We start from the raw sequence: 14,644 nt of genomic DNA, 5'->3' as shown, positions 1-14,644 counted from the left end.
GTTAAAGAGGTACTCCGCTGCTCAGCGTTTGCCCTAAATGCTGAGCAGCGGAGTACCCCTTTAACAGCTCAGCGCTGTGTGCAGGACATCCTGCGGACAGCTGACATATTTCAGTAGGATAACGCTCACCCACACAGAGCAAGGGTTTGCCAGTAATGACTCTTCTCATTTTAATAATCTATTGTCCTGCCCGGTTTGTATTTATGGTGTCAGCTTTGGAACCATCGTGAATACAGTCACATATAGAAAGTTTTTTTTTTCCAACAACTTCTTTCTGCTGTATTTTTAGGTTATCAAGGAGCAAATATAGACTTAAAAGGGAGAGAACAGAGCACAAACAGCCGCCTCTCTGTTCAGTCTACAGCTAAGTGATCGGATTCTCCCAATAGGGGGGTGTCTTACAGGTGGAACCTCCAACCTATCAACCATATTATTATTAATATCTCTTTAAGGAAGGCAGTGGTCTCAAACTGTGGCCCTCCAGATGTTGCAAAACTTCAACGGGGGCTCCGTTTGGGAGAAGTTTTGCAACATCTGGAGGGCCACAGTTTGAAACCATTGCTTTAAGGGATACCCCCACTGTAGACTTTCATGGAACATTGATTACATATGATGAGGTCAAATTGTAGACCCCACTTACACTAACAATATGAATATTTATTACTTAAAAGACATCTGCAGCAAAAGACAACTTATTCCCTATACACAGGATAGGGGATAAGCGTTTGATCACGGGGGGTCCGACCGCTTGGATCCCCCTGCACGAGGCCACGGCTCTGCCGCCATGCCTCCTCCATGTAGTTCTATGGGAGAGGCTGGGTGGCAGCGTTCATGTGTCTCCCCGCCTCTCCCATAGATCTGTATAAGGAGGGGTCATGGATGGGGCGTACCGTCGACCTCAGAAAGGTCGATGCTACGTGCATTAGCCGCTCACATAGAGTGCCAATGCGGGGGCCCCGTTTAGATCGCAGGGGGTCCCAGTGGTCAGACACTTATCCCTGATCCTATGGATAGGGGATATGTTGTCTTTTGCTGCAGACGTCCTTTAAAAGCAAGTGGGGATCAGTTTGGGATGGTGGGGGTCCCAGTGGTTGGATTCCACCTAATAAAGCTTTTATCCAGTCAATAACCCATCTACACCTCCTCTCCAGACAGAGCAGAATACACCGCTCTCATTTACACACCTCTTCATTCTCAAACATGACCCTTCGAGAGGAGAATGGTGATGGTTCCGGACGTCTGAAGTCGCACACATCTTTAAGCGAGTGGGAAGTTCCTTCATCGTCCTCTTGAAATCTTCCATCAACTTCATCGTCCTCCTCTGCAGAAACTCGCTCCAGGATGGAGTGCACAGCGATAGGATTTATTCGCAACACAATCCTTAAGACACAAGCAAAAAAGTATTGTAATGCTGGTTCTTCAACATTAAAGGGGTATTCCGGCCAAAGACATCTTATCCCCTATCTAAAGGATAGGGGATGAGATGTCTGATCTTGGTGGACCCCCCCCCCCCCCTTTGGATAGGGGATAAGATGTATAAAGCCAGAATACCCCTTTAAATTCTGAGCTATGAAAAGAATTCGGTCTGTACTGCTGCAACTGGCCTGTAGCCCTAGTCCAGAGCTGCACTAACTATTCTTCTATTAGAAACAGCCAAAAAGCTAAAATATCAGAACCCCCCCCCTTCAGAAACTTCAGCTTAGCTCTAACATCGCAGGAAGAAGTATAAAGATATAAAGATGACATTTCTCAACATGCAAATCATCTTGCATTGAGCAGAATCTTTACTAGCAGGGAATGCTGAAGGATTTCAGCTCTGGAGCCTGCAGAACTGTTAATGCTGCCCTAAAGCATATAGTGCCCCCACCAGCAGAATAGTAAGTGCAGCTCTGAAATATACTACAGAATGTTACTCAGGATAAGCACAGGATAAGTCATGTAATATATATACACAGTGACCCCACCAGCAGAATAGTGAGTACAGCGCTGGAGTATAATACAGGATATAACTCAGGATCAGTACAGGATAAGTAATGTAATGTATGTACACAGTGATCTCACCAGCAGAATAGTGAGTACAGCTCTGGAGTATAATACAGGATATAACTCAGGATCAGTACAGGATAAGTAATGTAATGTATGTACACAGTGACCTCACCAGCAGAATAGTGAGTACAGCTCTGGAGTATAATACAGGATATAACTCAGGATCAGTACAGGATAAGTAATGTAATGTATGTACACAGTGACCCCACCAGCAGAATAGTGAGTGCAGCTCCGGAGTATACTACAGGATATAACTCAGGATCAGTACAGGATAAGGAATGTAATATATGTACACAGTGACCCCACCAGCAGAATAGTGAGTGCAGCTCTGGAGTATAATACAGGATATAACTCAGGATCAGTACAGGATAAGTAATGTAATGTATGTACACAGTGACCTCACCAGCAGAATAGTGAGTGCAGCTCTGGAGTATAATACAGGATATAACTCAGGATCAGTACAGGATAAGTAATGTATGTACACAGTGACCCCCACCAGCAGAATAGTGAGTACAGCTCTGAGTATAATACAGGATATAACTCAGGATCAGTACAGTATAAGTAATGTAATGTATGTACACCGTGATCTCACCAGCAGAATAGTGAGTACAGCTCTGGAGTATAATACAAGATATAACTCAGGATCAGTATAGGATAAGTAATGTGATGTATATACACAGTGTAGGAGATTTATCAAAACCTGTGCAGAGGAAGAGTGGTGCAGTTGCCCATAGCAACCAATCAGATTGCTTCTTTCATTTTCCACAGGCCTCTTTAGAAAATGAAAGAAGCAATCTGATTGGTTGCTATGGGCAACTGCACCACTCTTCCTCTGCACAGGTTTTGATAAATCTCCCCCAGTGACCCCACCAGCAGTAAATCTCCATTTAAACAAATAAAATATACATTTTCTGATAGAACACAAAAGATAAGGATGAACCTTGGCCAATCAAAGTTGTCCGACGTGGTCATGTCTCCATCTACTTCATTGTTCTTCTTCACTACCTTGAGGAACTGGATCGGTGGGCCATCGCTGTCTTCCTGGAAGGCTCCTGGATAAAAGACACATTAAAAAAAAGACAGGATGGACTCATTCATTAATACAGGTTGACCTGGTGCAGCTCCCTGGAATCTATACTACATGTACCTACCGGTTAACTCTTTGAACGTTAATTCCAGCTTCAACTGTTCCGGGGAACAGCCGCCGAGGACCTCAGTCTTAAACTCCACATCTAAAAAGTTTAGATGTAGGACTTCTTTTTGGAGGGACTTCTTAAACCAAGGACCTCGCTCCTGGTCAGATCGTAGATCAGGAATTGGAAAGCGCACGGCAAGATGGAGCGAAGGTGCAGAAACCAGCACGGATGTCCTTGTGTTTGCTGGAGATCGAGAGTCGTCTAGAAGGACCTCAGGGAAATCTTTGTGCTGGAGAGGAGTTGAGATTTTCAAGTTAGGGCTATTTAAAAGAGTAGTCTAGTGAAAAATAACTTATCCCCTATCCAAGGATAGGGGATAAGTTCTAGATCGCGGGGGGTCCAAGCGCGGAGACCCCACCTCGATCTCCTGCACGGGGCTCCGGCAGTTTGCCGGAAGCGGCCGTCCGACCCCCGCAGAAAGCCACGGCCAGCACACCCCCTCCATGTATCTCTATGGGGTACATGGAGGGGAGTGTCAGCCGGCGCTCCGCACGGGGTTAGCACGCCTCCTTCCAGCCTACTGCCAGGACCCCGTGCAGGAGATTGCGGGCGGTCCCAGCGCTCGGACCCCAATCCCCTTTGGATAGGGGATAAGTTATTTTTCATCAGACAACTCCTTTAAGATAGGGCACACTTCTTTAGAATGGCTCAGATTTTTAGAGTAGAAATTCGCATGGGTACTTATTTTTGACTGATTTCTTCTGAATAGTAACGCATCTATTACAACAGAGCCGAAGCACTTACAGCCGAAGAGTATGCTGGGACTTGTAGCTACGCAACAGCTGGAGGCACACTACTGCAACTCCCAGCATGCCCTTTGGCTGTCAGTGCATGCTGGGGGCTGTAGTTATGTAACAGCTGGAGGCACACTTTTTTATAGAAAAATGTGCCTCCAGCTGTTTTATAACTACAACCCCCAGCATGCACAAATTACCAAATGGCATGCTGGGAGTTGTAGTTGTGCCTTCTGCTGTTGCATAACAACAACTCCCAGCATGCCCTTTTGTGCATGCCGGGAGTTGTTGCTAGGCAACAGCAGGAGGCACGGTCTTACCTCCTGCTGCTGCTCTGCCGGATCCTGCCTGACACTGCCGCCACTGTCTCCGCTCCTGGGGCCCCAATCCCGCCACCGATGTCGGGGATTGGGGGCCCCAGGTCCAGGTGAAGGCTCCAACACCCGCTCTTGCCCTCCGGAATAGGGGCGGAGGGGTTGCAGTTAGGGACACCCCCACAGCAGGAGTCCTGATTCGCCGGCCCTTACGAATCAGGACAATCATGAGATGGCACCAGTGCCACTTCACTCCTGCTGTTAAAGGGTGATAGGTGACGTCTCGGGCGGCACTATCACCCTTTTTATCCTGGGGACCCAATTGACCCGGAATCTGAATTTGATCGCCGACATGGGGGGTTTCAGGAATTCCGCCCTGGATCCTTAAGGGGTTAAAAGGTGGGAACAAAAAACATTATATAAAATAATAAAATATATACTACCAGGCTAATGTGCTTGTTGTAAGACGTGAAGAGATGTGAGCTCATCATTTCGCCACTTCCCAACTTTTGCACCTGCAGCAATGAATTCAATCGATCGACGATGGTGATATCGAGCTCACAGGAGGCTGAGGACAGCTGGACGTGCAGCTCTGACCGCTGCGGAAGAGAACTCAGGCGCCCAGAACTGCCCTTTAGAGAAGAAAGAAAAATGGTGGTGTTAATACATGGAAACAAATTGTGAAAAAACGAACCTAGCAACATTTAAATATTTAGGTAGTTGGTACATGCCCAACTAACATCCCCAAGAATGCCAGGACCCAGCAGATCATTGCCCAGAGCATCACAATACTTGTCTATTTCTCATAGTGCACCCTGGTGCCACTTCTTCACCAGGCAATGAATGCCAAAGGTGTCCACATGCTGTAAAACGTGACTTATCTAACAGTGCCACCTTTTTCTATTGCTCCATAGTCCAGTTCTGATGCTCACCTCCCCAATGTAAGAACTGGAGGTAGTGGACAGGAATCAGCATAGGCGGTCAGCTCCCCCTAGGAGGATATACCCGCCTGCTGGCAGTGACCTTATCCTCTTTAGCTTAAAGGGGTACTCCGGTGGAATTATTATTATTATTTTTATTTTTTTATCAACTGGTGCCAGAAAGTTAAACAGATTTGTAAATTATTTAGATTAAAAAATCTTAATCCCTCCAGTACTTATCAGCTGCTGTATAGTACAGAGGAAGTTCTTTTGTTTTTGGATTTCTTTTCTGTCTGACACCTCTGTCCATATCAGTAACTATCGAGAGCAGGAACAAATCCCCATCGCAAACCTCTCCTGCTCTGGACAGTTCATGACAGTCAGTCAGAAAAGAAATTCAAAAAGAAAAGAACTTCCTGTGGGGCATACAGCAGCTGATAAGTACTGGAAAGATTACGATTTTTAAATAGAAGCAATTTAAAAAAAATAGTTTTCCCCTTTAATGTTAGCAGGTGTCAATCACAGGTCTGGCCCAGACCAGTTTTCTGGCTGTAGTGGTACATAGTTTTTTTCCCTACAGGTTCTTGGATTTGGGAACTGTGGGTTACCTAAACTCCCTCTGATCTCCCCTATGGTTGCATTCACATCTCGTTTTGTACATACGGGTGCCGGATCCGTCTGGGGGAGGGGGAAAACTGGGCACTCCCGTACCCCAGCCGGATCAGCCCGTAACTCCATTTACTTTAATGAGCCGACCGGAGTCAAACGGTGACTCCGGTCGGCTCAGTTTTGACCCGTATCCGGTTTTGAACCGGACCTAAAACCGTAGTATACTACCGTTTGAGGTTCGGTCAGGAAACTGCATACGGGTCAAAACGGAGCCGACCGGAGTCACCGTTTGACTCCGGTCGGCTCATTAAAGTAAATGGAGTTACGGGCTGATCCGGCTGGGGTACGGGAGTGCCCGGTTTTCCCCTCCCCCAGCCGGATCTGGTACCCGTATGTACAAAACGAGATGTGAATGCAGCCTAACCAGGGCACAGTCCTCAATATAGATAGGCCCCTGGCCGGAGCCTATTCTCTGCGACAACTGATCAGCTCAGCTGTCTGTTCAACTAACCCCCGGACCCGCAGGGCTGGGGCGCTGCAGGCACTATGGAAGCAGAAGAGAAGAGTACCAAAGACTAGGTGAGTATCTTTCCTTCTGGGAGGGATCCCTACCCTCTTTTTTCTGAATGTACACTTCACCTCCTAATTCCCTTAGGCACGCAGATAAGACATCTCTATTCTATTCCTTGCGGCTAATCCAGTTTTTCAAAAAAAAAAACTGTAATTATTAGCTACACTGCAGGCTACAAGACTGGATCCTGATGAATTGCTTTGTTCTGCAGCAACTCAATGATCTAAACCAGAAGTGCTGCAGAAAGTCTCCATGTAGCCCAGGTCTTAAAGGGGTACTTCGCTAGAAAATATTATTATTATTATTTTTTTTTTTAAATCAACTGGTGCCAGAAAGTTAAACAGATTTGTAAATGACTTCTATTAAAAAATCTTTACCCTTCCAGTACTTTTTAGCAGCTGTATGCTACAGATGGAATTATTTTCTTTTTGAATTTCTTTTTTGTCTTGTCCACAGTGCTCTCTGTCCGTGTCAGGAACTGTCCAGAGCAGCATAGGTTTGCAATGGGGATTTTCTCCTGCTCTGGACAGTTCCTGATACGGGCATCAGGTGTCAGCAGAGAGCACTCTGGACAAGACAAAAAAGAAATTCAAAAAGAAAAGAATTTCCTCTGTAGTATGCAGCTGCTAACAAGTACTGGAAGGGTAAAGATTTTTTTTAAATAGAAGTCATTTACAAATCTGTTTAACTTTCTGGCACCAGTTGATTTAAAAAAAAAAAAAAAAAAAAATGGTTTTCCACCAGAGTACCCCTTTAATCCTTGAAATCAATGGTTGTTAGTATAATGTAGAACAAGCTGGATCTTGCAGAATGAAAGGAGTTCTTTGATACCTCTCTTCAATCTATAAACTAATAATGCCCTACATCAGTGTTTTCCAAACAGTGTGTCTCCAGCTGTTGCAAAACTACAAATCCCAGCATGCCCGGACAGCCTTCGGCTGTCCGGGCATGCTGGGAGTTGTAGTTTTGCAACAGCTGGAGGCACACCGTTTGGAAAACACTGCCCTATAAGTATATACACAGGATTTTATGCACAAATCACAGAACAAACAAAACGCAACATGACTGCAAAATGTGAATACGCCATAACAGAAACACGGGGTGTCCTAAACCAAACATCGACTCCACCTGTGGTACTCGGTTTTCCAAATGCCTGTAATGCAGGTGAACACAAGGTGACGTTCGGCATTCAGGATCTTTATCCACAATGAACTTCAACAGCTGAAAAACAAAAATAAAATGAAAATGATCGACGCCGTTGTTATCCCCAACTGAGGAGTAATAAGCAATACAGGGAGCGGCATATTCCGTTTATTTTTAATAAAATGAAAAGTATATTATATACAAGATTACCAATCAGTCTACTATAGATTTTGGCAGACAATGTGCCAACGTATAGGCCAATAGAAGTGGTTGTTTAATACACTTGGAACAAAAAAAATAATAATAAATAAAATTAAAAAAAAGGTTTTGGGATACTAAAAAATGGATGCTGCTGTATGCCATACAGCAGAATCCCTTACTCATTGACTTAAAGAGTACCTCTCATGATCTTGTTTAATTTTATAATCCTCCCAGTTCACTGCCCCCCATCATGATAAACCACCCCCTGCCTTTATTTTTATTATTTTTTAGTTTTCTACCTTGATATTGCTCTGTATTTTCTGCTCAGTCAGATTCACAGACTGGGAAGGGGCGTTCCCCAGCAGGCGTGACACCATCTGAAGCCATACAGGGGAGAACTTCTTCCCTCACTCTGCTACACAGGGCCCAGAGCAGTTCAGTGTGAGATGAGCTATGATTGGCTAAGGCTGCACACACACACCCCTCAGCACTCCAGACTATTTCCTGATTTTGGACTTCTGCCAGGCCAGCAGGAGTCCAAAGTCTGTGCAGCAAGAGATAGGGGGAAATGTGCTCTGGACAAGTAGGGAGACACCTAGTGGTAGCTTTTTTAAAACACAAATAAAACATAGAAAACTTCATTTTTTTTTAAACAAAGTACATTAGAAAGATTTTTTATTTACCATAAGTGCAATAGCAAAAATTAGTTTTAAAGGGGTATCCAGGAAAAAAAAAATTTTTTATATCAACTGGCTCCAGAAAGTTAAACAGATTTGTAAATTACTTCTATTAAAAAATCTTAATACTTTCAATAATTATCAGCTGCTGAAGTTGAGTTGTTGTTTTCTGTCTGGCAACAGTGCTCTCTGCTGACATCTCTGCTTGTCTCGGGAACTGCACAGAGTAGAAGAGGTTTGCTATGGGGATTTGCTTCTAAACTGGGCAGTTCCCGATACACGTGTCATCAGAGAGCACTTAGACAGAAAAGAACAACTCAAATTCAGCAGCTCATAAGTACTGAAAGGATTAAGATTTTTTAATAGAAGTAATTTACAAATCTGTTCAACTTTCTGGAGCCAGTTGATATATAAAAAAAGTTTTTTCCTGGATAACCCCTTTAATGAGTGTGCGCATTTAACATCATATCCTATTGAAAAATCAATGGATCAGGTGACTTCCGGATGAAGCCTTAGTGCACGAAATATCGAGTGGTGGATAAGATGTCTAAGCACCGGAGAACCCCTTTAACCGAATGTCACTTATTGGCTTTGTTTTGCATCAGTTTGCATCTGTTTGTAAGTATGGTCCGTTGAGCTTTAATGATGGGAGAATAGCGGGACGGGAGACAGCGGCCATGTGAACCTAGCCTTACTGTTTTTTGCACTTGGACCTTACATGTATTTTTTGGATATTTGTTCTCTATGTAGTAGCATTTGGCATATGTATTTTTTTCTTGCACAATCACCTGTGAGGTTTTTTTTCTGACCCCCTGATATAGTAGCATTTTTTTTTATATCTATATACATTTTTTTGTGTTCTACTAGCCATTCAGCATTCCATGATTTTCAATCAGTCTCCACTTTTTTTGTCTGCTCCATTTTGGAGTGGTCTCTTGTGGATCTGTTACATTATGGAATTGTATTCTTATGTAGGATTTTAAAAGTAATGTGTTTTTATACTGTTGTTACAGATTGATCTATATACGCATTGTTTTCTCTTTTGTTGCGCCCATTTAAAAATCTGATAAAATAGTACCAAGTTACATAACCTATTATAAGTGTAGTTCTTGGTTGCATGAGAAACTGGAACTACAGCCAAGCAACAAGCTGAATTCATTTTGGAAACTATATACAAACTAGCTGAGTACCCGGCGTTGCCCGGTTTTTCCTTCCTAATCCTTGTTGGGGAGGAAAATCAACAAAAGGAGGAAGATTTTGACTTCATATCCCACCCTCATATATTGTTGTCATTGTTGCCCAACCCCATATCTCGACCTCCTAGTCCGTCCTCAAGTGGGACTGAGTTGTAATGAAGATATTGTAAGCCGAAAATAGAAGGGGACGTGGCTTTGTGGGACTGGGCATGATTTGTAAGCCAGACCGATGCACAAAAAGGGTAGATAATAAAAGGGGTGGGGCTTAAACAGTGGGCGTGTCTTTGTGAGATGGAGTGTGGCTTGCAAGCCGGACTGACACATTCACCAGGAGATGCAGAGCGGAGTTTGTGGAGTAAGGTTCTGGAAGTCCCATATACTTTCATGGGACTTGAAAAAAAAGTCCATCTTTTATATAAGGGTGTAGGTGAGGGTTAATTTAACTATCATATATTTTTATTTGACATATAAGTAACATGTGACCAGGTATTATTGAAATATCTCCAACCGTACGGAAGTTATGTGAGAACATACATGTCCCATAGATTTGCATGGGACTTTCAACAAAGACCCCAACCCTCATAAATGGGGGGGGGGGGGGGGGGGCGGTGGAAGGGACTAAGGGAGGGTTGAATTACCTATCCTATGTTTGTAGTTGACATATTAGTAACATGTGACCAAGTTTCATGTTAATATCTTTAGCTATTTGTATGTGATGCTGGACCATACACATATATATATATATATATATATATATATATATATATATATACACACACGCACACACACACACACACACACGCACACATTGAGTTTTTTATATACAATTTAGATCTTTACCTCTGTGTATTGAGGTGGAACAGGCTGGGAGTCACTAGGGAAGAGACACTCCAGGAGCTCAGTCTGACCAATACATACGTCTGTGCTGTAACTCCGAGACCCAGACCGCTGCCGCTGCTCATGGGAGATTTTTATTTCAGTGCCTATAAATCTATTAAGAAAATACAAAAGTAAGATTTTCTATGATCTTTTGTAAGACACTTATTTAAAAGGGTAATAAAACTTATCACCTATCCACAGTGTAGGGGATACGTTTCTGATCTTGGAGGGTCCCATGATCTCCTGTACAGGGGCCACCATTGAAGTCCATCTCAGAGGGTGGCGGCAGGAGCGCGCCGAGTATGGGTGAGTAGCTGGCCCCTGTACAGGAGATTGTGGGGGCTCCAGCAGTCGGACCCCCAGTAATCAGAAATGTATCCCATATGCTGTGGATAGGGGATAGGTTTTATTTCCCCAAAGGGTCATCCAGACATACTCTTCTGCCTGAGGATGGCGAGACACAACTGTACACTGTGTCAACGTAACTGAATGATGCTCAATGAGTAACATATTGGCCCTGATTTACTATTGTAAACCTGACATGTTTTGTCGGGTTGTGCAACAGGTTCTGTCTCATTGCGCCAGAAATTCTGTCTGCGCCGGAAATGAAAAACCCGACCAACTCTCCATTTTACTGAGAAAACCCGACAAAGGGGCGTGTTTGTTGAGAAAAGGGGGTGTGGTCACCGAAAAGGGGCATGTTCCCGACATTTTCACAAAAACTCAACATACTGGCCCTCATTTACTATTGTAAACCTGACATGTTTTGTCGGGTTGTGCAACAGATTCTGTCTCATTGTGACATATTCTGTCTCCTTGCGCCACAATTCTGTCTGCGCCAGAAATTAAAAACAAGACAGACTCTCCATTTTACTGAGAAAACCCCAAAAAGGGGCGTGGTTGTTGAGAAAAGCGGGCGCGGTTGTCGAGAAAAAGGGGCGTTTTCCCGACATTTTCACAAAAAAAACAACAGATTTACCAAAGATTCCACAGAAAATGTGGTGAATTTGAGCTGAGGAAAACCCTACAGATCAGAGCATGTGTAAAAAAAAGGAAAATGTAGGGAAAAGTGCAAAATGTAGGGAAATCTTAGTAAAAACCGTGGAAACATAATTGTAGGTAATTAAAACCCACAAAAAAAAAAAAAAACTCCACTCCACTCTTAGTAAATCGGGGCCATTCTTATTAAAAAGGGTATTTCAGCAAAATAAGTTGTTTTATATTTTCCCTGGCATGTTGTTAAAAAAAAATATTTTTACAACATGTCCAGAAAAATACACACACACAAAAAAAAAATTCTAATGCTGGAATCCCCCTTTAATATGACAAATGCCAGATACTCACTAGGTGTCAGGTGCTTTGCTGAGCTCCTATAATACAAGTTTGCAGATCAAATATACTTTATCAGTGTAAGTCAGTGTTTCCCAACCAGGATGCCTCCAGGTGTTGCAAAACTACGGAAGAATAACGGCTAAGAAAGTACCGGAAGACCCTGAAAAGGAGCATCCCGGAACACCGGAGTGGCTGACATGGGAATTGGAGACTCCTGAGACTTCTGGAAGACTTACCGTATTTTTCGCCGTATAAGACGCACTTTTTCTTCCCCAAAGAAAAGTTGGGGGGGGGGGGGGAAAGTTGGTGCGGCTAATACAGGACATCACCGATCGCTGACCGCCGCGTCTGAAGCGAAAATAACACTAACCCGGCTGTTCAGTCGGGCTGTTCGGGACCGCCGCGGTGAAATCGCGGCATCCCGAACAGCTTACAGGACACCGGTAGGGACCTTACCTGCCTCCTCGGTGTCTGCTCCGTGCCGGGATCCCCTGCATGGCCGGCGCTCTCCTTCGTCGTCATCACGTCGTCGCGCACGCCGTCCCGTCATCCAATCGGAGCGGTGTGCGTAGCGACGTGATGGCGGCGACGGAGAGCGTGGATTCTGGGGAAGAAGACGTCCGGGAGCGTCGGGGACACCACGAGGACGCGGCGACAGCGATGGAGCGACATCCAGGGCAGCGGTGACGGGTCCGGAGCGGCGGGGACAGGTGAGTATTACCTCCTATCCAGTGGTCTTCAACCTGCGGACCTCCAGATGTTGCAAAACTACAATTCCCAGCATGCCCGGACAGCCAACGGCTGTCCGGGCATGCTGGGAGTTGTAGTTTTGCAACATCTGGAGGTCCGCAGGTTGAAGATCACTGTTGGGTGCAGAATCTTTTTTTTTCTAGATTTTGCACCTTTAAAATAGGGTGCGTCTTATTTGCCGGTGCGTCCTATAGGGCGAAAAATACGGTACACCTGAAGGGTAAGTAAACCCAACTTCCACGAAACGCTCTGGGTGACAAACTTCTGTGTCAAGACAAGAAAAAATGCGGTACAGAAAGACCTCCCAACAAAAGGGTTCGCAAAGAAGTCTGGGCAGGATCGCTACACATGCCTGAGACCTCAACCGTCCCAAAGAACCAGGAGGACCGACTTAGAAAATAAGGCACGCCACCGCATCCTAGGCAAAGATAGTGAGCAGTAAGCACAAAGCATAGACCACAAAAGGCTCTTCTGAATGCTCCAGCAAAAAAACAAGGGCCCAGCCAGATACCCCACCAGCATATACCCATCAGTATAGGTGTCCCCCCCAACAAAGAGCGACCTGGAAATCTTAATCTTTACAGTACTTATCAGCTGCTGTATGCTCCAGAGGAAGTTCTTTTCTTTTTGAATTTCTTTTTTCTGTCCGACCACAGTGCTCTCTGCTGACACCTCTGTCCATTTTAGGAACTGTCCAGAGTAGGAGCAAATTCCCATAGCAAACCTATCCTGCTCTGGACAGTTCATGAGATGGACAGAGGTGTCAGCAGAGAGCACTGTGGTCAGACAGAAAAGACATTTAAAAAGAAAAGAACCTCCTGTGGAGCATACAGCAGCTGATAAGTACTGGAAGGATTAAGATTTTTTTTTATAGGAGTAATTTACAAATCTGTTTAAACTTTCTGGCTCTGGTTGATAAAAAAAAAAAAAAAAAAAAAAATATATATATGTATATATATATAATAATAATAATAATAATAATATATTTATTAATAATAATAAAAAATGTTTCCACCGTAGTAATAATAATAATAATAAATATATATATAATAATAATAATAAAAAATGTTTCCCCCGTAATAATAATAATAAAAAAAATTTCCACCGTAATATATATTATATATATATATATTACGGTGGAATTTTTTTTTTTTATTATTATTACGGGGGAAACATTTTTTATTATTATTATTTATATATATATATATATATATATATATATATATATATATATATATATATATATAAATATATATATATAAATAATAAAAAATGTTTCCACCGTAATAATAATAATAAAAAATGTTTCCACCGTAATAATAATAATAAAAAATGTTTCCACCGTAGTACCCCTTTAAGGCTTTATTCAACAACACAAATGACGCACTACATTTATACCTAAGGTGATCGTGTCTGCACGCTTCTGCAAAGACATTCCGGAAGAAGGCAAAGTCATTTTGTGCAAACATCTGTGGATCCAGCATCTCGATGCGGTTGAAGAAACTGAGAGACAGGGGTGTCAGCGGGTTAGGGCTGGATGTGCTCTCTGTTGGGGGCAGGGGGTCAATGTGAAGCACCGAAAAGGACAGCGATCCCACCGCAAGTCTGAAGACAAGTTCCGGACGGGAGTCATCCAGCGACACAGAACGGTTTGGTAGTGCTGTAATGGAGTGACACAATAAAGTACCATTATATAGGCAGCTGAGTAAAACATATGCAAGTTACAATAAGATAGCAATAGTTGGTGTTAAAGAGTACCTGTCACCAAACTAAACTTTTAAAGGGGTACTCCGGTGAAAACAATTATTTTTAATCAACTAGTGCCAGAAAATTAAACAGATTTGTAAATTACTTCTATTAAAAATCTTAATCCTTCCAGTACTTATTAGCTGCTGTAGAATACAAAGGAAGATCTTTTCTTTTTGAATTTCCTTTCTGTCTGACCACAGTGCTCTCTGCTGACACCTCTGTTCATGTCAGGAACTGTCATAGGATATGTTTGCTATGGGGAATTGTTCCTGCTCTGGACAGTTTCTTACATTGACAGAGGTGTCAGCAGAGAGCACTGTGGTCAGA

General features: G+C 43.4%; 1 protein-coding gene across 1 annotated transcript in view; it reads right to left on the bottom strand.

Annotated features, from left to right (window-relative positions):
• ATG2B (autophagy related 2B) overlaps window positions 1–14,644 on the bottom strand; it is a 97,969-nt gene that overhangs the window by 53,158 nt on the left and 30,167 nt on the right. The window contains exons 11-17 of the mRNA XM_056546119.1: window positions 13,967–14,228; window positions 10,448–10,598; window positions 7,519–7,611; window positions 4,734–4,922; window positions 3,198–3,471; window positions 2,987–3,098; window positions 1,185–1,380 (exon numbers count right to left, since the gene is read on the bottom strand). Coding sequence (XP_056402094.1) covers window positions 1,185–1,380; window positions 2,987–3,098; window positions 3,198–3,471; window positions 4,734–4,922; window positions 7,519–7,611; window positions 10,448–10,598; window positions 13,967–14,228 — 1,277 coding nt within the window. The remainder of the gene's footprint in view (window positions 1–1,184; window positions 1,381–2,986; window positions 3,099–3,197; window positions 3,472–4,733; window positions 4,923–7,518; window positions 7,612–10,447; window positions 10,599–13,966; window positions 14,229–14,644) is intronic.

Source organism: Hyla sarda, chromosome 11 (assembly GCF_029499605.1).
Source record: "Hyla sarda isolate aHylSar1 chromosome 11, aHylSar1.hap1, whole genome shotgun sequence".
Classification (NCBI taxonomy): Eukaryota; Metazoa; Chordata; class Amphibia; order Anura; family Hylidae; genus Hyla; species Hyla sarda.
The sequence above is the reverse complement of the archived record's forward strand: the minus strand, read 5'-3'. Positions and strand labels throughout refer to the sequence as shown.